Raw genomic sequence first — 24,805 nt, 5'->3', positions numbered from 1 at the left:
ACACACACACACACACACACTCCATCTGGAACCCAGGCTCTCCTTCATGCCAGGCATGAAGATCTGCTATTGAGCTTCCCTCTCATGGTTACTCCCCCATATCTGTTTGTTTTGATGGTTGGTTTTTGAAGCAGAGGGCCTGCTTGTGTAAACAGAGTCCAAGCTGCTATGATCCTCCTCCCTCAGCCTTCCAAGTGCTAGAACCACAGGCTCACATGAGCCACCCCGCCCACGAAAATCACGTTTATTTTAAATGACTTATTTCCTTAAACAGCTTTAAAAAAGAAACGCAAGTTTTATTTTGTGTCTGCTAGGCATTGAACGCAGGGCCTCTTTCATGTTAGGCTTTGGGACTCCGCCTCTGAGCCACACCTCCGACCACTAATTTCTTTTTTGCTTTGTTTCGAAACAGAAGGTCTTGTTCGCTCTGAGCCGCAGGCTGGCTTCCGGCCCTGGAATTCTCTTGTCTCAGCCTCCTGAGTGCCGGGGTCATAGGCGTGTACCGCCACTCGCCCAGCATTTTCATCAGAGCACACGCAGGCTCTCAGTTTCCCCTGTGGCCCCTAAGATGCGCACGCTACCAGCTCAGCCCTTTCTGAGGCGCACACCGCGGAGCTCAGCACAGACACACCCCAGTCTTCAAGAGCAAAGCTGCTCCCCAGGGCAGCCACTATCGTGTTTACAGGCGGATTCTCCAAGTTTGGCTGACGTAAGACCACAGCCTTTCCTTAGGGAGAATGACGGCTCCACTTGTTTTTCCTTCAGCCTCTTGTTTTAAAAGTTGCTATATTTATTTTCAAGCCTTTCCCCCACAGGTGGTGGTCCTCACATTAAAAAAAAAAAAAAAAAAAAGGCTATAAAGCCAAGATACGTGTTGCGTTGGTCTCTTACCTCCCGGGAAATCAGGAATAGGGAGGGTTTTCTCAATTTGTTTATTTATGTTTAGTATTTTTAGTTTGTTGTGGAAATATTCAGTGCTACATAAAAAGGGGCCCCGGACTCTGTGGGACATCTCTTGCTCCAGGGCCTCGGGGCGACGGCTGCTGCCCCACCCATCCCCCAAATCGCCCAGTTCTCGCAGGCCGCGAGCTCCCGGGTTGGAGTGCTTCTGGGCGGGAGTGGAACTGCCTGCAAGGCTGCCAAACGTAACTCTCCGGTTTTCGCTACGGGTCCCCTGGGAAACACGAGGTACCCGGTTCCTCGAGGGCGGATTCTGGCGGCAAGATCAGAGTTGATTTCAGGGTCCGTGGTTGCCCTGGGGGACGGTCAGCATCCAGTGCCAGCCTCTGGGAGGGTTAGGCAGACGCAGCCCCCGGGCGCGCAGACTCTCGCTCGTCCCCGGTCCAGCCGGCTGCCCCGCCGCTCCCGCGCCTCCTTAAAGCCGCAGCTCCGCCCCGCCCGCCCCGCCTCCCCGCGGTTCTACCCAACCGTCGGGTCGGGAACAACTTCACCGAGCGTCACAAAGCCACGAGCCCGCAAGGAACCGCAGCCCTCTGAGTTCGCGCGCCGGATCCCGCATCCCCGTTCCACCATCACCACCCGCCAACCATGTCCAGCGAGGAGCTGGCCGGCAAACTGAAGCGCCGGTTGAAACTAGAGGCGCGGGCCGAAACCGACCAGGGCGGCTTGGAGCCTGGACCCTGCGCTGTCCCAGCGGGGGACCAGGAGCCAGGACCGCCCGCCCGCGTGCGCACGGCCAGCGTGGACTCGGAGCTGAGCGCCCGGCTGAGCCGCAGACTGGACATCCAGCAGGGCGCAGCGCGGTCCGGCCGCTCGAAGGTTTTCAACCCCTACACCGAGTTCCCGGAGTTCAGCCGCCGCCTCCTCAAGGATCTGGAGCGCATGTTCAAAAAGTGAGCGCTGGTCCTGAGCCCCCCGGGAACGGGAGGTCGGGGAAGGAGCGAAGGGCTGCCGCGCCGCGGGTGGGACGTTGCGGGAAGGAGGTGCGGGCTTCCCGGGAGCATCGAGCATCTGGCCCAGAGCAACCAGATCTGGTGCACCAAGTTCATGGCGCGCGGTAGGGGACCTCCGCCGCTGGGGATCTGAGAGTTAGGGGTCATCTGTCCCAGGCGGGGCTCGGAGGTTCCCGTTAGAAAGGACCCTTCCTGGAGTCCCCTGCTCCCCAGGGCGGGTCCCTCCACCCGCAGGTCCAGAGATTTGCTCCGAGCATCTCGTAGGAAGCGAGCCCAGGGTGCACCTCACCTGCCAGCCTTAACTTTATCCCTCAAGGGAGGAATTAGCTGGATTGTCCTTTTATCTTTTAAAACAGAGGAGAAAGTTGACCCTTGTCTTTCTCATGGTGTCTGAGAGATGAACCAAGGCTGAGAACGTGGTTGCGCTGAGACACCACGGGGCGTCCCTAGGCCAGTGTGGGGCCAGGAGCCTTCTGGGGGCCTCGCCTATCCAGATAACCCTGCCAGCCGGTTGAGTTGCAGATACCGCTGTCTTGGGACTGGTGCTTGCTACTAGTCACCGGGGTGCTGCTGGCGCCTGGACCACCCATCAGAAGAGGGCGTACAAAGACCTGACAGGTGGCCTGTCACATGAGAGACCTCTTCTCTGCCCCCGTTTCCCCACTTGAAAGCAAGGTGTGGTGACTCTCGCGTTTAATCCCAGTTCTTTGGATTTGGGAAGCGGAGGCAGGCCATCTCTGTCTGTGAATTCGAGGCCAGCCAGCCATGTCGCAAAAAAAAAAAAAGAAAGAAAACTCACCTATCTTTATTTACTGTGAGTGTGCATGCATGAAGTGCCACAGCAGAGGTCAGAGGACAAGTCGTCCGTTCTCTCCACCACGCAGGTGTTGGGATGGAGCTCAGGTGGGCAGACCTGGTCGGTAGCAAGTGCTTTGACCGGCTGAGCCATCTCGCTGGCCCCACCTTTCCCTTTTAAGGCCACAAAGCAGTCTGGACACTGAAAATGCCTCACTAAGCTATTAATATTATTTCCAGAATCGGGCCAAGACCGGAAAAATGGCCGGGGGAGCGAAGGCCGCTGGCCAGGTCATGCTTGGGCGTCTTTAAATGCGCTTGGAATGTGTTTGCCCTCCACAAGGAGGTTCTATTTAAAGGCGCTGTGGCCTCCACTGCTCACGCTCAGGGTTCTGAAGAGCCTGCACCTGCTGTGCTCACTGCCTCTCTGACACCTTGACGTCTTGGTCCCTGTCTCCCAGCCACTGTTTTCTGTGTTCAGTTTGGGCAACTGAGGAAGGCGGATCTAGGACTAAAGAAGGAGACTGGAGTGAAGGCGGAAAAGCCAGAGAAGATACGGTTTGACAGAGACCCCGTGTTTTACACTTCACAGCTGCCCTAGCTTGGTTGCTCACCGGAGTACCAGTGCCCCCAGCGCCAGCAGATTCATCTTCACCTTGCTCCGTGGTCTCTCCAGGCGTTTGGTTTGTTTGTCTTACCAGGAAACACACTTAGGAAGGTTAAATTGTTGGTCCACTGCCTAAGAGGAGTAAAGTCCTCCAGTCCGGAGGTCTTGTGGGACCAAGCAAAGAGCAGGCACCATCCCAGCATCAAGCTAAGGGTAACCCATTGCTGACAGCCCAAACTCTGCAGAGTGTTTCTACGGGGCTCCGCTGTCCAGACGTCTGAATTCTGGGTTAGATCTTTCACCGCTTGCAGTAAAGCTCAGCCCCAACAAAAGTGGCCTGCCTCAGGTGTGGCTGGATCTGTGAGACTCAGGTGATGATGCGCTTTGTCTGTCCTCCTTCCCCTCCCCCTCCCTTTCTTGTTTCTTGAGTTATATACCACCTTATGCAGCCCAAGCCAGCCTGGAATTTACTATGCAGCTGAGGCTGGCTAGCTCCTGGTCCCACCGTGCCTTCTCCCTGGCAGAGGGCCTCACTCTGGGCTTCCAGCTGTTGAGATGCCTTGTGCACACCAACAAGCCCAGAACATTTCTTGCTTTCTAATGCCAGCTTCCTTTCCTGCCCTTTCTTTTCTGTCCTTTGTCTCAGGTGGCTCCTTCCAGTGGCAGAAGTGTGCCCACAGTTGCTCTGAGGAGGCAGGAATGTCATCCTGTCTCTCCCCCAAGGTCAGGGCCTCCCAGTCTAGGAGATTTCACTCTCCTAATATACTCTGGTTTTAGCTCTCACCCAGCCTGGTGTCCCAGGGAGACACAAATCCCTGACCAGTGGTAAGTGAACACAACCTCACTTTCTGAAGAGGTGCGTGTGGTCAGAGCTGTCCAATCGCTCTGCTTCCTTGCCACCTTCCGCCTTCTGCCTGGAGCTGCCTCAGAATGGCCAGCTGGCTCTGAGTCCTTCCTCTGATTATTTCATCAACTGGTGCTTGTAGGCACAGACAGGTGTGTATCTGTGCCCCATTGCCCTTGCCCTGGCAAGGACAGGCCCTGAGCCCCCTTCCACCCTTCTGTCACTGGGGCTTGGTGATTTGTAGATCTGCTCTGCCTGGCCGTGCCGCCTGTCCTGTAGGTGGTTAGGGTTCCTTTTCCTCTGCCTACAATACTGCATGGTTTATTTTAGTTATTGAGGTAGTTTTTTACTGTATGACCAGGCTGGCCTGGAACTCGTGGTATTGGTCCTGCCTTAGCCTTCCAAGTGTTGAGATTACAGGTGTGTGACTTTTTGGCTCTGTGTTACTTTTTCTATGAGGCAGGATTTTTGTTTCTCTGTGTAGCCTTGGCTGTCCAGACTCATTTTGTAGATCAGGCTTCCCTTGAATTTCCCTGCTTCTCTCTGCCTCCCTGAGTGCTGGGATTATAGGTGGGTGCCGCCATGCCCAGTGATATAGGATTTCATTCATATATCTTTAGGCTAGCCTTGAACTCACCATGTAGCCAAGAATGACCTTGAACTTCTGATCCTCCTGCGTCTAGCTCTCAAGGAGCAGGTCTGCAACTTACACCACCATATCCCTTTATGCAATATTGTAGATCAAACCCAGGGCTTTGTGAATGTCAGGCTAGTACTTCACCAACTAAGCCACACCCCTATCCCTCTGTATGGCTCTTAAAAGAACATATAAAACTGTGTCCTCCTGAACACCCACTTGTCCTCCAAGCCTCACGCTTTGCCCATAGAGTGTTGCCCATTGAGCCAGACAAGGAAACCCTGCATGCCACCTGGGGCTCCTGTGACCCAGACTCCCCTGGAGGTCAGTGCATTTAAATCAGCTCCTTTTTGCTTTCCTTGCCCTGGTCTGCTGGGGCAAGTTTAGGTACCCTTGCCACCCTTCTGCCCCCCAAGCAGCGCGCCAAAAACAAACCCAGTGTACCAGCTTGTCTCCATTGGATGGCTTCCTACCTTTCCCTCCTGGCTGACCGACCATTCCTGGGAGTTTGTGAGCAGCAAGACTGGGAGTGGGACTTCAAAGGTTCAAACCCAGCCTCCTCTGCCCAATCCTTCCCTGTCCTCCCAAGAGAGCATCTCTAGGGAGCCAGCTTAAATGTCCTTTGTGTTTGGGTTCCCTTTCTGCCGGGCAGGAATGTCCTAAAGTGTGGTGTGTGGGAAGCAGTTCGCTGACTTCCTGGGTTGGTTTCAGACACTTTCAAATACTTACTTATTGCTTACCATGATTATTTTTGGCTTTCGAAAGTAGCGTCTCACTCTGAATCCCAGGCTATCCTTGAACTCAGAGCAACCCCCTGCCTCAGCCTAAGTGCTGGGATTACAGAAATGAGCCGCCATACTAGCTTTACTCACAGACTTTTTTAGATGATTACATGGCTGTCATTCAGTCCCCATGAAAATCTGTGCTGCCCCTTTTGTTTAATGATTCGCTTTGCCAAGTCAAAGGCGACTGACTCCGAGGAGCTGTTTGCTTGTCTTTCCTTTTCTGGTCGTTTGAGGCAGGGTCTCACTGTAGATGGACTGCAGGCCCACAGCACATGAACCCATCTTCAGCCTGCTCTTTGAGCTGTGTTGTGGTGGTCTGGTCTTTCTGGGGTCTGTGGGCAGATCTCTGGCTCAGAGTTCCACTTCCCTGAGGTTTCCAGAACTCAGTTCCATACCCTAGGTAGCTAAAGACAACCATGCTTTCTCTTTCATAGCTCTGGAAGCCTGCAGTACAGGTGTTGGCTGTACCAGGCTCCAGGTGAGAGGGACTCTTTCTGCTTTCTCTCTCTGTCTGTCTCTCTGTCTCTGTCTATCTGTCTCTCTGTCTCTCTCTCTCTCTCGTGTGTGTGTGTGTGTGTGTGTGTGTGTGTGTGTGTGTGTTCGTTCATTCTCATGGCTCTCTTAGAGGCTTCCAGTCACTGCATTTCAGACTACCCTAATCCAGTATCGCCTCATCTTAATTTAACTTATTACCTCTTCAAAGACTCTATTTCTAACCAAGGTCACATTGTGAGGTTCTGAGTGGACTTGATAATGGGGGAAGGGGCTTCTACTTAACACAGGAGAGTGATCGAGACAAGCCCCTCAGTCCTCAAAACACTCTGGAGAGAAAGAATTCCAAGAAGGCCTGAGCGTTAGGAAGGTGGGCATATCAGATTTATTTAAAGACAGCACTGAGCTCCTGCAACCCCAGTCCCCTCCCCGTGGACTAGCCTTCTCAAAACCTTCTCTCTTGTAGAAAAGCGAGCCAACAGAGCCCAGCCCCATCTGTGCCCAGTGTGCTCTGGCTTCAGCCAGCCCACGAGAATTTTACTTTTCAGTGTTTCTAGATGTGAATTCTGATGTCGCCTTCTTTCCCCCGGGCCCCTTGCAGGGTGTAACCTGATTAGACCAGCACACACAAAGCACACCCACTCTTTGTCAGGAAGCAAGGCTAGATAGATTCACCTAGACACAGCAAAAAATTTTTTCTCTGGTCTTTTACATTTGATTTTTCTGTTTTAAGTGACTTGGCATAGGGTTCCTTACATTTTCAGAGCTTTAAAAGCAGGGAGAGAGGGAATGGCTTCCCGCCTGGGAGCTCGCTGGGTTCTTGGAGTAGGTGTCAAGTGTCCTAAATGGTGTGCTGCGGAAGAAAGACAACTTTCTAATGAGTGTGGGAAGCCAGAGGCATCAGCCTGGCCAGAGCTACTTGCCTCTCTGTTTCCAAGCGTGTAAGTGTGTCACTGGATAGCTGGAGCCAGAAGAATAGTGGCCTGATTTTAAAGGAAGGGTGAGAAGGGCCTAGAAGAAACCGACCCTATGGTGTGTGTACGTGGCTGAAATGCGATCAGAGCTGGGCTGTGCAGCCAAGGTTAGGCAGGAAACTTTAATTACGCTGGCTGCTCCAGAGGCCCCTGGCAAAGGGAGGTAATGGGGACAGCCATTTACAGGCAGGGGCCCAAGCAGCTGGGGCGTCTCTTCAACACAGCAGGGGGAGCTTGTGTTTCAGCTCCCCAAAGAGAGGGTGGGAAAGGGGAGTGTTAGCTGACAGGAAAGTTGCTGTTTTATTAAGAATCTGAAATGCTGATGTCAGGATGCCCTGCCAAGGTCACATTCCCCATTACCAGGACAGGACACCACTGGCCACTAAAAATGCGGACTTCTTCATCTCCCCCACCTCCATTCTCTCCCTTCTTCTGCCTAGGAGGAGAAAGGGCAGGAGGAAGAAAGGGGTGCCAGGGTATAGCTGATTGGATTTTCTTTCTTAGTTTTGGCTCTGGGGCTAGGCTCGGGGCCTGTGCACATCAAGCAGCCTCTCTGCCATGAAGCTACAGTCTCAACTCCTGCAGACCGGCTGGGAAGTTTTCATGGAAGTGAAGCATGGGCCTGTAGCACTAGCAATGGGGCATGGAGAATCCTGTCATGAAGGGGAGGGGTGGCTCTCGGAATCCTCTCTCCCAGGACACTCATGCCTGTCTCTGCGACCCACATCTATCCCCTGTGTTCTTTTCTTGCCTGTGGGTATAGGTCACTGGGCAGGCTAGAGCCCAGGCTACTGCACTGGGCTGTGGGGATGTTATGTCAGCTATCTTCTGAGCCTTCTTTTGGGTAACCCTTCACCACACCCTGCTTTGAAGGACCCGACTGAGCACATCCACACTGCCTGCCTCCTATCCTTGAGAACGCCTTACTGGTGCTTCCCTTCGCCTTCCTCCCTCCACCCCTCAGCCTCCTTTGTTCTCGTCACAAAGTGCGGTCATGCCTCTGACTTCCTCCTTCTGAAAGCCAGTAGTGTGCAGAGTGAATCTGTGTCCATGGGCCTTGTCCTCCTGAAGAGCAGTGGTCTGTAGTTTTGTTGCTAAGGTCCCTAACCTTTGCCTTAGAGGCCTTCGTGTAGGTAGTTGGCTTAGTGCTAGGCCAGGGTTGCTGGTGAAAGCAGCAGGCCTCCCTCTAGTCCTAGGCTAAGCAGGCCTTTGGGGACAGGGTGGGGACTGGGTGGAGACCCAGTGATGTTGGGGGGGTGTGCTCCCTGTAGCTGTGTTAGGGTCTGATTCTGATCTAGTGACCCTTATCTCTGGTGGGTGTTGTGGCTGCCTGGTCTCCCTATCCAAGGCCAGGGTTAGGTCACAGGCCCACCCTCAGCCTACTGCCAACTTGGACTAGGATTACAGGAAGCAGGAGAATAATGTTCAGGACTTATGGGCGGTTGGTGCTAGACCTTTCAACCCTTCCTGATACACCATGAGAACTCCCCAAGCCCCCTTAGTCCCTTCCTTCCCTCTTCCCTGCCACACCACTTACTGAATACCCATTGTGCCTTGGGGATAGCTCTTGCCAAAAATATCTCACTGCTGACAGCCCTAGCTCTTTAGCCATGGGGACCTGCTGAGTTCAGTCATGGCCTTGGGGAAGCTGGCCCTGGATCCTGCCAGCTTGGTCTTGGCAGTGACTTTCGCTGCCCCTCCCTATGTGCTTCAGGCTTCTCTTTGCAGGGTAGCCAGTGGTGCTGAGTGCTGGGGGCCGCAGCAGTGCTCTGTCCTCAGGAGTCACACTGAGTGCTTACTGAATACAGGCTTAACATGTAGCCATGCACACATGGGAACTCATTCCTTCCTTTCAGCACTCTGAACTGGGTACTACCAGCATGCTTATGCTTATGGTACAGCGAGGAAATGACGTCACAGAGAAGCCAGAGGACGGGCCCTGGAAGTGATGGACCTGGGGTTTGAACCCAGATGGCTTGCATTCTCGTTGTCCTCCTTTAATGCCATTTCTACTCCAGGCCTCAGGCTCTAATTCATAGCCACCCTTGACACAGATCACAGTACTTCTTGCCTCTGCAGACTGCCTGAACTCCAGGTCCCACTAGACTGCCCACCTCATGTCACAGTTGGCCTCGTCCATCCATCGAACCTGTTGTAGTCACAGGGACCACACTTGAACCCCAGTCCCATTACTCCCTTCCCCTTTCAGAAGTCCTTGTGGATCAGAGGCAGCATGGAACATTCATGAAACAAAGCCCAGAGTCCTCGTTGCTGGCCCTTAAGGCCCACCCCAAGCTTCTCTCACTAGCTTTTCCAGCTTCTCCCTGCCTTCACTGGGCTATTCTCTCTAGAGCCTCTGTAGTGGCCTCTAGTTAGTTTCTAGCAGAAGATACTTAGGTCTTTCAGTTATTGTCTCTTGTGTGATCCTCTTTTCCCCTCCTCCTCCTGGGAAGTCAGCCATATGTGTGTGTGTGTGTGTGTGTGTGTGTGTGTGTGTGTGTGTGTGTGTATACATATACAATATATACATATATTTGTTTGTTTGTTGAGACAGGGTCTTCCTATGTAATGCTGGTTGGCTTGGAACTCACCATGTGGACCAGGCTGACCTTGAACTCAGAGATCCTCCTGCCTCTGCCTCCCCAGCACTGTCATTAAAGGTGTGCGCCACCACCACCTGCCTAGTTAGATATTTAGATTTTTTTTTTTTTTTTAAGACAGAGTATTGCGTATTTCAGGCTGGCTTGATACTCCTGTCTCTACCTCCAAGTGGAGGTGTTGGGGTTATAGACAGATAGATAGATGCCAGCATGCCAAATTTACGTGGCACTGGGACTGAACCCAGGGCTGCATGCGTACAAGGTGAGCATTCTACCCACTTAATTCCTTAGAGCTGGCTGTGACCAGCACCTCTCTGTGGTCTTCCTGGCCGTCTCAGGGGCATGGATGCGGCAGATGCCTTGCCGCTACAGAAAGATTCATGGCTCGGTCGACTGCGTGGAATACCTATGCGCTGCTAGGAAGGAACCCGAACCTGGTGGGGGGGGGGGGGGGAGCTGCAGCTCCCTTCAGCTGAGCCACTGACCCGCTCAGGCACACACCTGTAAGTGAGACATGGAAAAAGGCAAATGACCACTTCTCAGGTTGTACCCAAGATCGCGTGACCACTGAGTGTGCCATTGGGGCCTTAATTAGGTCACTGGTTCTAGCTGGGTGCCCTAGACACTGAGGGCTGCTGGGCTTAAGGTGGTGCCAGCCTCGAAGAGGACACGAGGAGAGGTCTTGTTGGCAGTGAGATGTGGAACAGGTGTGGATGACTGAGGCTGGGACAGGAGGGTGGCAGCCTCGCTGAACTCCCTTCATTTTGGAGCTTTCAATCAGCCCCTCACCTTACAAGTAAGATGGGCTGTGGCCTTTGGCTGTCTCCAAGGCCACCCCCATCCCCATCTGGCTGCAGCACTACCCTTCACCTAATACCTCCCTAGACTTTTTTCTTGTTGAGTTTCATAACCTGAGACTCAGAAGGGGCGCCTACTGCCTGAGCAGCCCCAATGGACCTTGGAAAGGCTCTGGTATTTGGGGGCACTGTCCTCCTAGTCTCCACCAGAATTAGTCTCAGAGGTGCCTCTATCCCGGATCCCAGCCCCTCAGGACTGTTCTAGGCTGAAGCATTGTGCGCTCCTTTGGCCAACTGTGGTTGGAAGAGCTCTGAACCGAGTGTGGTGAAGTCTGGTTCCTCTGAAGATGAAGGAGCTCTCTAGTAACAGGGTAGGCGTCCTGGCGCACACCTTTAGTCCCAGCACTCAGGACTCAGGAGGCAGAAGCAGGCAGGCCTCTGAGTTCCAGCCTGCCAGGTTTGCAGAGTGAGTTCCAGGACAGCCAGGGCTACACAGAGAAACCCTGTCTCAAATAACAAAACAAAACAAAACAAAACAAAACAAAAACAGAAACTCTCAAGTTCAAAGCCTGCTTGAGCTACAAATTGAGTTCAAGACCAGCATGTAGCTTAGTGATAATGTGTTTATCTAACATGTGTGAGAGACCCTGAGCTCAACCCACTGGTAGCCAAGAGAAAGAGAGAGAGAGAGAGAGAGAGAGAGAGAGAGAGAGAGAGAGAGAAAGTCCCTAGACTTTCCCTCAGTACCTTCCCACCCTCCTGTCCAGGGCCGCTCTAGGTTGGTATTCTATAGGCCAGAGGGCCTCTGTCTTCTCTATCTGCTCCTCTCTGAATAAATCACCTGGAACTCTAAACCTCCAGGGTTTTTTTTCCCACTCTGTTCCCTGCCCCAAACCACAGACCAGCCTGCCTGTGCCAACTCCAACTCAGACCCCTTTCAAAAGGACTTTGGAATCAGGGTCTCCTCCCTTTTCATGGAGTGGTAGTCGGTCACTAAGGAAGTGAGTTTTTTTCTGTGTGCTGGGTGCAGCTAAGAACTCAAATTCTTGCAAGTCTTTTTCTTTTTTTCTTTTCTTTTTTTTTTTTTTTTTTGAGACAGTTTCTCTGGGTATAGCCTTGGCTGTTGGCTGTCCTGGACTCATTTTGTAGACCAGGCTGGCTTCGAACTCACAGTGATCCACCTGCCTCTGCCTTCCAGAATACTGAGATTACAGGTGTGTGCCACTGTGCCCAGTTTTTCTTTCTTTCTTTCTTTTAAAGAACTTCTATTGTTGTTTTTAATTATCTGGGGAGAGTGTGCACACATATCCTCAGAGGCCAGAAGAGGGAATCTGGTTATCTGGGGCTTGGGTTGCAGGCCTCAGTCAGCAATCTGATTCTGAGAATCAAAACTGGGATCTTTGGTTTCTGAGAACCAAAAAATCAGGTCTTTTGGAAAAGAAGGATGTGCTCCTACCTGCTGAGCCATGTCCCCAGTCCCCTTCCAGGTAATCTTGGCAACATCTGGAAAAAGAAGGGATCGCAAGACCAGAGAAACAAGCAGGTGATAGTACCTGGGCTTGGAGCTGGTGACTCCAGGAGCTTGTGCCTTCTTCTGGAGGAGCCCAGTGGGGCTGAATTGTCCCCAGTCACATTTGCATTGTTTGCTTCCCAGGGTTGTTCCCTCTGTGCCACCTTGGCAGATTCTTGGCATTTTATGAGAGGCAGTTCACGTGACTGACACTCAGGTCATTATCATACTCCTCCAGGGTGGCCTTGGAGGCCACCATACCTTGTTTCCATACTATATACCTGTCATCGGTGGGAGCGTTCACACATAGCTTCCCCACAGGAGGTTTCTCTGCTCTGTGAATCAGGGCAGCACCCAGAGGCCAGTTTGGGCACAGGAACTGGGGGCACTTCAGTGTACTGAGTGGCTATCTTCTGTGATCACCCACTGCCCTCTCCTTTTCAACCCCTGGGACAGTTCCCAGCATGGGCAGAGTACTGTCACTGTGTGCATTTGGATAGAGCCGATTTGGAAGCCATTCATGTTGAGGCCCAGGTTTTGTAGGGTGTCAGGCGCACAGTGGGTTCCTTGGGACAGTGTGGACAGCCCCTCAGCTCCTTCTGCCTCCTGCCTTTCTTGGTAGATTTCTAGGCACAGTATACAGGGGTAATGTTTCCAGCCTCCACTGGTCTTCTGCAGCCTTCAAAAAAATGTTGATCTTTAACAAAAAAAGGAAGAGAATTTGCCAGAAGGGGCCCCCTAGGCACTGGCTGTGTAAGACCAGGTGAAGCTGGAGTTCAAACCTGCTCTGTGCTACCTCACATCGGGGCCACCCTCCCCAACTCTTCCAGTCTTGGCTAGGGATGCCATATACTCAGTAGCTGGGTCGTGCCTTCCAAAAATCTATCCTGTGTTGGCACCCAGAGGAAATATCTCCCTGAAACAGGCATCTGATGTGGCCACCTCGACTCAGACTCACTACGACCCGCTTCTGCCGCCCCGAGGAAACCACAACTCTTCCAGAATGCCTTGCGCATGTTGGCCTGCCTCTCCCTTTTCAGGATATTCTGGCACCCCAAGACCACAAGGCAACAGAAGTCCCCTCATGGGGCCCTGGGCATTTGCCTCTGTGTGCTCCTGTGGGGCAGGTGACTCTCTGCTCTGACACATTCCATTGTGTCTTCGTCCCTTCTGGGACTGTCTTTGTGTTTCTCTTCTGCCCTGGAGAGGCCCCAGCAAATGTGAGCCTGGTGATGAGGGAGTGAGTGAATGAGCATTGGGAGCACAAGAAAGCCAAGAGCTGCGGTACAGAGGTGGCTATGAGCAGCCTGGACATCGGAGGTTTTGCATTAACTCTGTCATTGCACTCCTGAGAGCCAGGGCCGCCCAGAACCTGAGCACCCTCGCTTTGGAAGCAGTGATAGCACACTGAAGACCTGTTTTCCCAGCCTGCTTCAATGGGGTAGGTTGGGAGAACAGGTGACGTGATAGCTAGGTAGGACCCAGAGAACTGGGTAGAGGGACTCTGGGCCTGTGGCCTCAGGAAGTCCCTGAGGCTAATCTAGACAGGCCCAGTTGAGGCCATCAGGTTGGGCCTCTGCATGACCATCTGCTGGGGGTGGAAGCTGCAGTGCCCTCCCTGACTTTGGGGCGTGGGAGGGAGTGTCACACCAGAACTGCTGACACGCAGGCTCTTCTCCAGCTGGACTGAGGCAGAGACAGTGATTCTGACAATCCCACAATGTCTTCGTTCTCCTGTGCTCCCAGCTCTGTTCATCTGAAGAGACTTGTGTTTCCAACAAGGCCTTGCTGTTTGCGTTTGTAGGTGTGCTGCATCCTGCAAGCTGCATGCACCCAAAGAGAGTTATGACCGCGCCCCAACAGAAAATCATAAAATTACCTAAAACAGATTTTTGGGGGTGGGGCAATTCTTTTTGTAACTGGATGGTGAGCTTCTCAAGCATGACTTTGTAGATGACAGCATGTTGCAGTGTCAAAAGGTCCTTGCTGAGACTGCCCCCACCCCCACCCCCACCCCGGGCACCTCTTGGCATCACCACCTTCCTGAGAAAGCCCTATCCAAGAGGTCCCTGGTGACTTTCTGATGGCGGAGCCTCTGAGAAAAGGTTACCTGGCTTCTTTCTTTCTTCATTAATGTCAGGATTATTCTGGTGAGGTGAAAACCAAGAAAGCCCAGGGGCTCTGTGCAATGCAAACCAGAAGAATAAGCAATTCATGAACTGAGGGGGGTGGTGTCCAAAATTGGGCAGACACCAGAAACCAACTTTCACCTCCCTCACCTAGGCTTTATTGCTGCCCAATCAGCAAACAGTAGAGAACCTTTTCCAGTGGGCTGTCACAGAGATAGCCAGACACAGAACAGGGGTGGGTTGTGTTTTCCTCAAATGCCAAAGATGGTGAAGAATGGGACCAAGTTGAGTATGGGCAGCTCTATGGGGTAGAAGCCTGGAAGCCATTTACTTCTTTGTCTTTTCTGTGGACAGCGACTTGTCTGTGAGTAGCGACTCCTTCATAAAAAGAGCCTCAGGCACCGGTCATAGTGCCTGCTGAGGATTATCTCCTTTGCACTTTTTGGTTTTTCAAGACAGGGTTTCTCTGTGTAGCCCTGGCTGTTCTGGACCTGATTTATAGACCAGGCTGGCCTTGAACTCAGAGAACCACCTGCCTCTGCTTCCCAGGGTACTGGGATTACAGGTGTGCTCCACAATCGTGCCTGGCTTCCTTTACACTTCTTGACAACTACACAGATCAGGTCAGTCTCTCCCCAGTGCCTAGTAGGGTGAGACACAGGTCTTCGGAGCCATCTGGAGAGCCAGTGGGACTAGGTTCCCCCCACATCAGATCCCAGAGACTGTGAAGGGGGAAGGGACGAAAAAATGGGAAACATCACACATCTGGACGGAAGCTTCGGGAAACAGTGGCAGAAGGGCTCGGGGCTGCTCTGCTTTCTTCCTTTTCCTCCTCTTCTTCCTTTCCCTCCCCTCCTCCTCCTCCATATGTCTCCCCGTGCACATATGTCCGTGTACCACGTGCCTGAGGAAGCCGTGGATGGCAGAAGAGGGCATTGGGTCCCCTGGAACTGAAGTTATAGATGGTTGTGAGCCACCACATGGGTGCTGGGAACTGAATCTGGGTCTTCTTGAAGGACAGCCACTGAGATAAGCTTGTTGTTTGCTGGGTGAAACAGCTTTAAAAAGAAATGTTTGGGTTAAAATCTAAACCAGAGGCCAGGCATCTTGGAGCATACTTTTAATTCCTAACAGTGGGGATACAGAGGGAAGCAGATCTCTGCGTGGGCCAGACTGGTCTACATAGTGAACTCTAGGCCAGCCGGAGTTACATGCTGAGACCTGCTCCTAGTTGGGTTTTATTTCTGTGAAGAGACACCAGGATCGTGGCGATTTTTATAAAAGTTTAGTTGGGGCTGGCTTGCACTTCGGAGGTTTAGTTCATTATCATCGTGACGGGAAACATGGTGGCAGGCAGGCAGACACGGTTCTGGAGAAGGAGCTGAGATTCTTCCTCTAACAAGGTGGTGCCTCCCACTAGTGCCAGCCCCCGTGAGTCGGAGGGGCCATATTCACTCAAACTACCACAGAGCCTGTCTATAAACAATTTCAGTCACAGGAAGGCGTGGGGTGTGGCATCGTGGTAGAGGGCACGCTTTGACTCTAACGCCCTCCCTCTAATTATAGTAGTGGTTTTCAACCTCCTTAATTCTGGGACCCTTTAATGCAGTTTAATATTGTTGGTGACCATATTAAGATGCTGGTGGGGGGTAAATGGGGACCAGGGCAGTTTTCTAAGCCTAAACTCATTTGAAAGATATAATCTGTTTCTCCTGCCTAATACGTGGGAATGAGGGATGGGCCCTCCCAGTTGACCTTGCTGTGCCTCGTGACTTCAGACTCATGAGTCATGATGGACTCCCATTTCTTTAGCAGCTGGACAGTGTCACGCCTCTAAGAGTGGTGCTGAAAGATTAAACAGATGAAAATCTTCTGATGGGCTGAGTGGGTGAGACAGTTTATCTGAATGCAGGGCAGTAACAGTAGCATTCTCTTGACCAGAAATGAATTCCATTGCATATACCGTGCTGTGGGGTCAGCCTCACAATCCACACCTAGACCCACACAAATAGCTCCTATCATTTCTGCTGGTCTTCACATGTAAATTGCGAAATTCGGCTAAAACAACTAGAATCTTCCTTGGGACAGTGAGTGTGCCCTGTGCCTGTCCAAACATCTTGCAAATTGAGGGCTTCATAGTTTAAATGCAGTCAGCAGTTATTCTTGTCTCCCTTGCTACTGTAGAAAGGCTAAAAGTCCCTGCTTGTGGGGCTGGAGATGGCTCCCTGGCTGCTCTTCCAGAGGACCCAGGTTCTATTCTCAGCAGCTACACGGTGCCTAACAATTAGCCATGAACTTCAGCTCCAGGGGCTCTAGTGCCCTATTATAGGATCCTCAGGTACTGCACGCCGTTGGTGCATGGATACACATGCCAACTAAATACCAATACATATTAAAAAAAACCTGTTTGAGAATCCCACTTAAAACTTGGCAGGGGGCTGGTGAGATGGCTCAGCTGGTAAAGACACTTAGCACCAAGCCTGATGACCTGAGTTCTGCCCCAGAGAAAGGAGCCAGCCAACTTCAGCAAGTTGTCCTGTGACCTTTACCCAGTGCCATGGCATAGAGCGGCCCCCATGAATAAGTGAATATAATAAAAATACGTTGTTCGTGGTGGTTTAGACCTATAATGCCAGCACTTGGGAGGCTAAGACAAAAGGCTCACCCACCAATATGTGGTCAGCCTGGGCTAAGTAGTGAGACTATCTAAAAGATAGGAGAAAGGTAAGAGGAAAGAGAAGATCCACATGGCCATTTTCAGCATCCATTGAGCGTGGCCACTAACTGCCTCCCCCAGTGAGGTGAGGCTTTCAGTGAGCTCTTAAATAACAATGAGGGCAGGCAACTGCTATTAATTTGTTACAGGAACGTCTCAAAGACCAAAAGGCTGACACTGAGGTGATACACGCAAAACAGAGCACTTAGAATTACCTTGAGTCTTCTTTTTGTACCACAAAGTTTTGTAAGTCGCCTCTTGCTTTGAGGGGCAGATAAAATGGGAAAACGAAAGCAGCCCAGTGGAGTTTTGTTCTCTCCTGCCTTGAAAACCCTGAGCTCTGAAGGAAGTGGCTGTAGACAGGCTCCTGTAAAGGATCACTTTGAAGACAGCCCCAGCTCCACAGGGGAGGAAGACACCACTGATGTGGTCACTTTATAGCCCTGCCAGGACTTATAGATGCCACTAGGCTGATGTTTCTAGCAGGAACAAAAGAGGGCATCCTTGACTGAGCACCTGGGCGGGGAAGGGGAACTGGCTCTTGTCTTTCCTGCTGTCTTGGCCTCAGAGATGTCCCTTTACTTCAACACATGCATTATTCCTGTCAAGCAGGTGGCCTCCCGCAGAACACAGTCTCGGGCTCTTTCGGGCTCCCTCTTACCCTCACCCTTGGCTCTTTTTCCTACCTGGGATTACCTGCTTAGGTGGTGGCCTTCTGCTTCCCAGCACATAATTTTCAAAGGGGCTGGATTCTAATCTCAGCCCCCTCCCTTTTTAGTTCTTAATCATCATTTTGGTTTTGACATTGGGTCTCTGTATGTTCAGTCCGGCCCCAACCTCTGCCTCCCAGCTGTTGGGGTTCTAGATTATAGTCTCGTATCCCCATGCCCGCTTTCTTCTCTCTTTAAAAAGAAGGCTGAGGGAAGGAGGCCCAGACAGATGGTTCAGCGGTTAAAGGCAATGGCTGATGTTCTAGAGCCACCCAGGTTTGGTTCCTGGTACCCACAAGGAGGCTAGAAACTGTCATGCACATCCCAGGGGGTCTAACACCCTCTTTCTGGCCTCTACTGTCACTACACACACACAAACACACTCACAAACATACACACACAAACAAACACACACACACACACACACGGTATATATACATGCAGACAAAATGCCAATACATCTTTTTAAATTTAAAAAATAGTAATTTAGGGGACGAAGAGATGGCTCAGTGGCTAAGAGCACTGGCTGCAGTTCTTGAGGACCTGAGTTCAATTCCCAGCGCCCACATGTCAGCTCACAAATGTCTATAACTCCAGTTCCAGGGGATCTGACCTTGTACCAATGCACATAAAATTAAATTAAATTTAAAAATAAAATAAATAATAATTTGGAGGCTAGTGGATAGAGCATTCACCACACAAATTTGAGGACCTGAGTTCAGATCCCCAGAACCCACATAAAGCTGGAAGTGGCAGCTTGTCTGTAGTCCCAGCACACCTCCTGTGAGGTGGGAGGCAGGGACACCGGGGAGTCCTTGGAAACGCTCAGCTTGGCATGCCTGAAACAAGGTGGAAAGCAAGGGCTAGCCCCCGATACTGTCTTCTAACACACACACACACACACACACACACACACACACACACAAATTATAAAATAAGTTGGAATTGGGTTAGCCTGAGCTTAGTGATTACTGCATCTGCTCTGAACTAGGTGAGCTCTCTATTAGACCAGGAAGGCACTTCCGACTTCAGGTCTGTTAGAAGGTTTTCCAGGTCAGGATCCCAGAGGAGCTTCAAGGACTTTTACTGAACCAGTCTCTGTGTCTACAGGGGAGCCCCTGCTCAGACTGGCCTCTTTGGCAGCTCTCTCTACATGAGCATGGGGAAGGTTCCCTCCCCTTCTGAATGGCCTGCTTGTTTGTTGACCTTTGCTTATCGCCCCCATCCCTCAGCACACCCCTCTGCCTGCACCTATTCCTTTCAGCTACTCCTCCCCCAGCTCTGCTCAGCCAGCACTGGAACCTTCTACTAATGCCTGGATTGATTGTGTGTAATGACCGCATCACCATCTGTGGCTCCGGTCTTCTTTGTAACTGTTGGAATGCATAGTGTGAAGAGAGAACAGAAGACATTTATCTAAATCTTGTAATCAAAGTTACCTTAGTGGGCCCTTAACTAGGCCACTTCCCCTGCTTTCTCTGTGTTTAGTGTTGGGTGTGGGATCTAAGGTTTGGTTCATGCAGAGCAAGTGCCCTGCCATTGAGCCACATTCCCAGCCTTAAGGCCAACCCTCATACAGTATTGCCACCTTCTCCCATGGAAAATCCCCCAGGAATGGAGGATTGTGAGCTTAGGATAAACCTGTGTGGTCTGGTCCCCTCTTGTAAGCTTTGGACACATAACCTTATGGACGAGATTCTGGAAAGTTCCACACTGTATAAGCTTGGACCAGGACTCCTTGTAACAGAGACATCCCATTCTAGCCTGTTTGTAAGAGATTAGCTCTGCAAGGTCAGTTCTCAGCGGCTCTCCAAGAAGCTCCTGTGTGCATCTGAAACCATCTCCTGTCACCTTTGGGCTCCAGGGCAGCATCTGCAGGCAGCTCTTTGCCTCCCTGTCAGATATCCTCCACCCTCACTCCTACCCTACCCCTGTACCAGCTAGTACTGTCTCTGAATGGAATGTTTGCCTGTTCATTTTCTAAAGGTCCTCTCACTGACCAGCCCCGCCTCTCAAAAGCTCAGGGTCTACACAGGGTGGAACCAGAGCATCATGGGACTGGTGAGAGGGTCACTACCTTTATGGGGTTCCTAAACCCCATAAATGGCTGCCTTGCCATTGTTGAGTGTTGTCAAAGCCTCCTGAACTCTCTGATGTTCAACAGATATCCAAAGTCATGCTGCTGAATTCTACCCCTTCTGAAGCCAAGGCTTGAGAAGTTGGTCTGGGAATAGTTTCTTGCCTTTTTTTTCCCCATTACAAAATTTGTGCATATGTTATGTCTGGGCACCTCGTGCGTATGATGCCTTCAGAAGCTAGAAGAGCATTCCCTGCAACTGAAGTTACAGATGATTGTGGACCACTGTATGGGAGCGAGGAATAGAACTTCAGGTCTCTGGAAGGGTAGCAGGGATTTGAACTGCTGAGCCATTGTCTCATGCTTTTGAAAACTGTGGTAAGATAAAGTCCAAGAAAATTCCCATGAGTTCAACTGTGCCCTGCATATAAAGATCATCCCAGCTGGCCTTGTAGACAGCGTTCCCCCACTCCTATGAGGTTCCAATGACAAAAGTTCATCATCGATAACCGATGAGGTTTATTAGGGTGACTTACAGAGCATAGATGATGGCTTCTGCATGGATGTGTGGATGGGTCCCTGTCCCCTTAGTCCTTCCACTTCTGTGTGTTCTAGTCCCTCCAAGCAGGTAGAATGACCACATACAACTGGTTAGAGGAGTAGCTGGATATTCCGATGGGGTCCCATGTCTTAGTCAATGTTCTCTTGCTGTGAAGAGACACCATAACCATGGCAACTCTTATAAAGGAAAGCATTCAATTGGGGCTGGCTTACGGTTTAGAGGTTTAGTCCATTATCACAGCAGAAAGCATGGTGACACACAGGCAGACATGGTGCTGGGAGAGGTAGCTGGAGAGTTCCACAGGATCAACAGGCAGCAGGAAGAGAGAGACTAGGCCTGGCTTGAGCATCTAAGACCCCAAAGCCCACCCCCAGTGACACACTTCCTCCAACAAGGCCTGTCAAGTAATGACCCAGCATTCAAATAAATGAACCTATGGGGGCCATTCTTATTTTTATTCCACATTACATGCCCCTCACATCCCTTTTCTATAAGGGAAGACGGGGAATAGTCCACAAGCTTAGCCGGATGACATTTTGCAAGCAGGAACAGCTGAACTCATAAACATGGCAGTTTGGCGATGGGGCTGGTCTTGTACAACAGATGCATATGAAATTTACCCTCCCAACTTGGGATCAACCAGGGCCTTGTATACTCTAGGTGAGTGTCCTGGCTTTAAGCATTCGGTTCAGGAGTGTGCATTCGAGCCGAGATGTAGTCATCACCGCCATGTGGCCCTGGAGCTTTCTTATATTGTAATGCTGACAGTTCGCCCCTCCCCCAGACTCTCATTACCACCACTGTACTTCTGTCTCTATGAACCTGGCTACGCTGCGTGCCTCAGGGAGGTGGAACCCTGCAATGTGTGTCCTACATCTTATTTCACTTAGCATGACTTACTTCACATAACTTTGAATTTACTTCAAGTTCATCCATGTGGAAGCATGTGTCAGACTTTCCTTTCATTCTGTTGCACGGGTCCGCCCTGCTTGGCATATCCATTCACAGGCTGATGGACACTTGGATTTCTTCCACCATTTTGTGGATAGTGTTGTGATGAGCCTTCAAATGCAAATATCTGATTAGGATGTTGCTTCTATCTTCATAGAAAGTAAAAAAAAAAAAAAAAAAAAAAAAAAAAAAAAAAAAAAGGAAAAAGGATAAGTATGTATCTTAGTGGCAGAACACTGGCCTGGTATGTGAGAGGCCCTAGGTTCTATCTGTAATACTGAGAGAGAGAACGAAAAAGAAATGGAATTGTTTTGAAATATGTTGCATGGTGATTCTCTCTTTAGCAGTTTGGACTTGTTGCTGTGTTTTGTAGCTGGGCATCGAGCCAGTTTCCTTTCCCCCCTAATTATATCTTTTGTTTTATTAGTGGTGTATGTGTGTATAGTGTGTGTGCATGTGTGTGTGTGTGAATGTGTACATGTACCCACATACCATGACGCTCACGTGGATGTGAGAAGATAACGTGGAAGAGTTGGTTCTCTCCTCCACCTTCAGGCAGTCTCTGGGATGTCAGGCTTATGTAACAAGGTCTTTACCCGCTGAGCTATCCACCTGCCCCAACTCAGTGAGATGTTTGGGGCCTAGACTCTTCCCTGACAGATCTGAGACCACCTTCCCTGTATGGCTCAGATGCACCTCTGAGTCTCCCACGAGCACCTAATGGAGAGCCTTACTTACATGAGCAGAGGCATCAGCTTGGCCATGGTTTTCTATTGGACCAGCGTGGTATCTGTGTTTCAAAAGTAGATGAGTCTATGCCATCCCAGCAGTTCACCTTCAGGCACAGAGCCAAGCAAACTGAAACACAGGAACACTTTTTCCCAGTTGCCAAAGTGAGATCATTTTTATTAGTACAATGCATTTTAGTAATATCTGCTCCCTCTCCTAACTCCTTCCAGATCTACCCCCACTTCCCTATCTACCCAACTTTGTGTCCTTTTTTTTTTTTTTTTTCAAACCCATCAAGTACAAGTACAGTTTATGCTGCCCCTGTACTCTTGGTCTTGAATATATGGCTTACATTAAAGACAGGTCTACCAACCAGGGGTCACACCCCTAAAACTCTCAACTAGCAACTGCCAATGCCTTCTTAGCTAGGGGTGGGGTTTCATGCCCACCTCTCCTCTCCAGGCCAGAATTTTATCTGGCCTGAGTCTGCATAGGTCTTATTCGTGATGTTTAAAATGTCCTTAGTTCAAAATACAGTTTCCTTTTAGTCAGCCATCACCTATGACTCTTAGAATCTCTCTGCCCCCTCTTCCACCAGGACCCTTGAGCCCTAGGAGGAGGAGATATGAGATCTATCTCCTACTTGGGACTGAGCATTCTGCAGTCTCTCGTTCTTTGCAGCTTGACAGTTGTGGGTCTCTGTGTTAACCACCATCTACGGCGCAGAGAGAGAGAGAGAGAGAGAGAGAGAGAGAGGCTTCTCTGAGAGTTGCTAATACACTAATCTGTGGGTATAACAATAAGTCATCAGGAGTCAGTTATTACATTATTATTATTATTAAACATTATGTACATTTAGCAGAATGATAGTAGCAAATTCTCTCTAGGGCCCATGGCCTATTTAGCCACAGGTTCTTGGCCCAAAATGCTGGGTTTCAACTTGTGGGATGGTCCTGAAAGCCAATGAAGATCCACTTGTGCAACCATTACACCAATGGCCACGTCTTGCCAGGGAGGTTATTGTTTTATCTCAGCGGGGTCACAGTTGTGTACGAGTGATAATTACTTTTCTCCCCATCAGTGTCCATAGCACCTTCCAGCGCTGTGAAGGCTAGCCAATAAGGATGAATCCAGTAAGGACCAGCTTGATTTCTTCATGGTCTAGGACTCAAGTAGGTTATGTCTTCAGCATGACATCATTAAAAAAAAAATAGGTTAGACTTCTAAAGAATTTCTGTTTTAAGACATGTTTTTACTTTTTTTTTTTCAGACATGGTTTCTTTGTGTAGCCCTGACTGTCTTGGACTCACTTTGTAGACCAGGCTGTCCTCAAACTCACAAAGATCTGCTTGCTTCTGCCTCCCAAGTGCTGGGGTTAAAGGTGTGCGCCACCGTGCCCGGCTTTTACATATTATTTTTATTTATTTATTATATGCATGTTTGCCGTGTGTAGCCCCATATGTGTAGCAGCCAGAAAAAGGTATTGGCTCCCCTGGGACTGGAATTTTAGGTGGATGTAGGCTTTCTAACTTGGGTACTGGGAACTTGGATTCTCTGCAGGAACAATACATGCTCTTAAGCACTGTGCCATATCTTCAGCCCCAAAGTGGCGTCATTTATGATAGCCAAAAAAAGGGGGTGTGTGTGAATAGCTCAAACACCTGTTTTCATGGCTCTGGCCCTAGGAGTATAATTCAGAGCCTCACACAATGCAGGCGAGGGCTGTGCCACCAAGTCACATTATTTAGCCCTACAGCTTTGATCTTAGGCACATGAGGCCTGTGCTGAGTCAGATTTGGCAAACCCGTGGAAATAGGTTTTTAATTATCTTGAGATAGGTTTTCAAGCCGTATAGACCAGGTTGGCTTTAAGCTCACTGGGATAGTCTTGCCTCGGCTTCATGAGGGTTTGGAATTACAGACATTGGCCACCCGGGCACTAGCACTGTTAAGTGCTCACACATCATCCGTTCGTTCCTCAAGGTCCCTGGGGCTGGCCCATCTGGAAACCCGGAGGCACCCTGTTCATTTCCAGACACCCATATTAAGAGATTCTCAGCCAGGCGTGGTGGCACAGGCCTTTAATCCCAGCACTCAGAGAGGCAGAGGCAGGTGGATCGCTGTGAGTTGAAGACCAGCCTCGTCTATAAAGCCAGTCCAGGCAGCCAAGGCTACACAGAGAAACCCTATCTCAAAAAACTAAGAGAGAGAGAGAGGAGGAGGAGAGGGAGGGAGGAAGAGATTTTCTCAGAGAGCATTACCGGTCACACAGACATCTTGGCTGCGTCCTTTAGAGAGTTAGAGAGTAACTCTTCCAGCAATTAGGCTGTGCCTGCCCAGTGTTAGCCCAGAGAGCTTGAGAAAAAAAAAAATAGCCAACAGAAGAGGGCGGTGAATTTTGGTGCCAGACAAGGACATACAATGGATGCTGCTGGGGAACAGGAAGGCCACAGAGGAGGAGGGGGAGGGGTGCCCGCGTCCGCGATGGGTGGAGCAGCATGAACCAGCCACTGTGGCTGGAGTGGAGTGTGTTGGTGTGTCAGGGGGTCCTGGGCCCTCCCCCAGCATGACAGTGTAGACTTCGGTATCACTGCCCACAGCTTAGCTGTGCGGTTGCCCACCAGCAACTTGCTGAGTAGTGGCGGCTCTCGACAGAGGTTCTTTTTCTCTATGGGGGTGGGGGCCGATGGACAGTGAAAAAGACTGAACGTAGCTTTTTAAAAATATGGTCAAATGGGCAAAAATGACTACTTCAAGCTGGTGTAGTTGCACACAACTGTAATCCAGCTCCTGGGAGGTTCAGAGTGAATTTGAGGCTGGTCTGAGCTACAGAAAACCCTATCTAAATGTGCATGCACACACATGCGCACACACACACTCACGCACACACACACACACGGAGAGAGAGAGAGAGAGAGAGGAGGGAGACACACAGAGGGGCTGGACCCATAATGCTTCAATGGTTAAGAGTGAGTACG

At 50.6% G+C, this 24,805-nt stretch overlaps 1 protein-coding gene across 1 annotated transcript in view; it reads left to right on the top strand.

Moving 5' to 3' along the window:
* Window positions 1-1,440: 1,440 nt before the first annotated feature.
* Window positions 1,441-24,805, top strand: part of Efhd1 (EF-hand domain family member D1) — a 46,461-nt gene continuing 23,096 nt past the window's right edge. The window contains exon 1 of the mRNA XM_055616792.1: window positions 1,441-1,853. Coding sequence (XP_055472767.1) covers window positions 1,549-1,853 — 305 coding nt within the window. The 5' untranslated portion in view covers window positions 1,441-1,548. The remainder of the gene's footprint in view (window positions 1,854-24,805) is intronic.

This window comes from Psammomys obesus, unplaced genomic scaffold, assembly GCF_907164565.1.
Source record: "Psammomys obesus unplaced genomic scaffold, mPsaObe1.curated_primary_1811, whole genome shotgun sequence".
Taxonomy (NCBI): Eukaryota; Metazoa; Chordata; class Mammalia; order Rodentia; family Muridae; genus Psammomys; species Psammomys obesus.
Note: the sequence above shows the minus strand (reverse complement) of the source record. Positions and strands in the feature narration are given on the sequence as shown.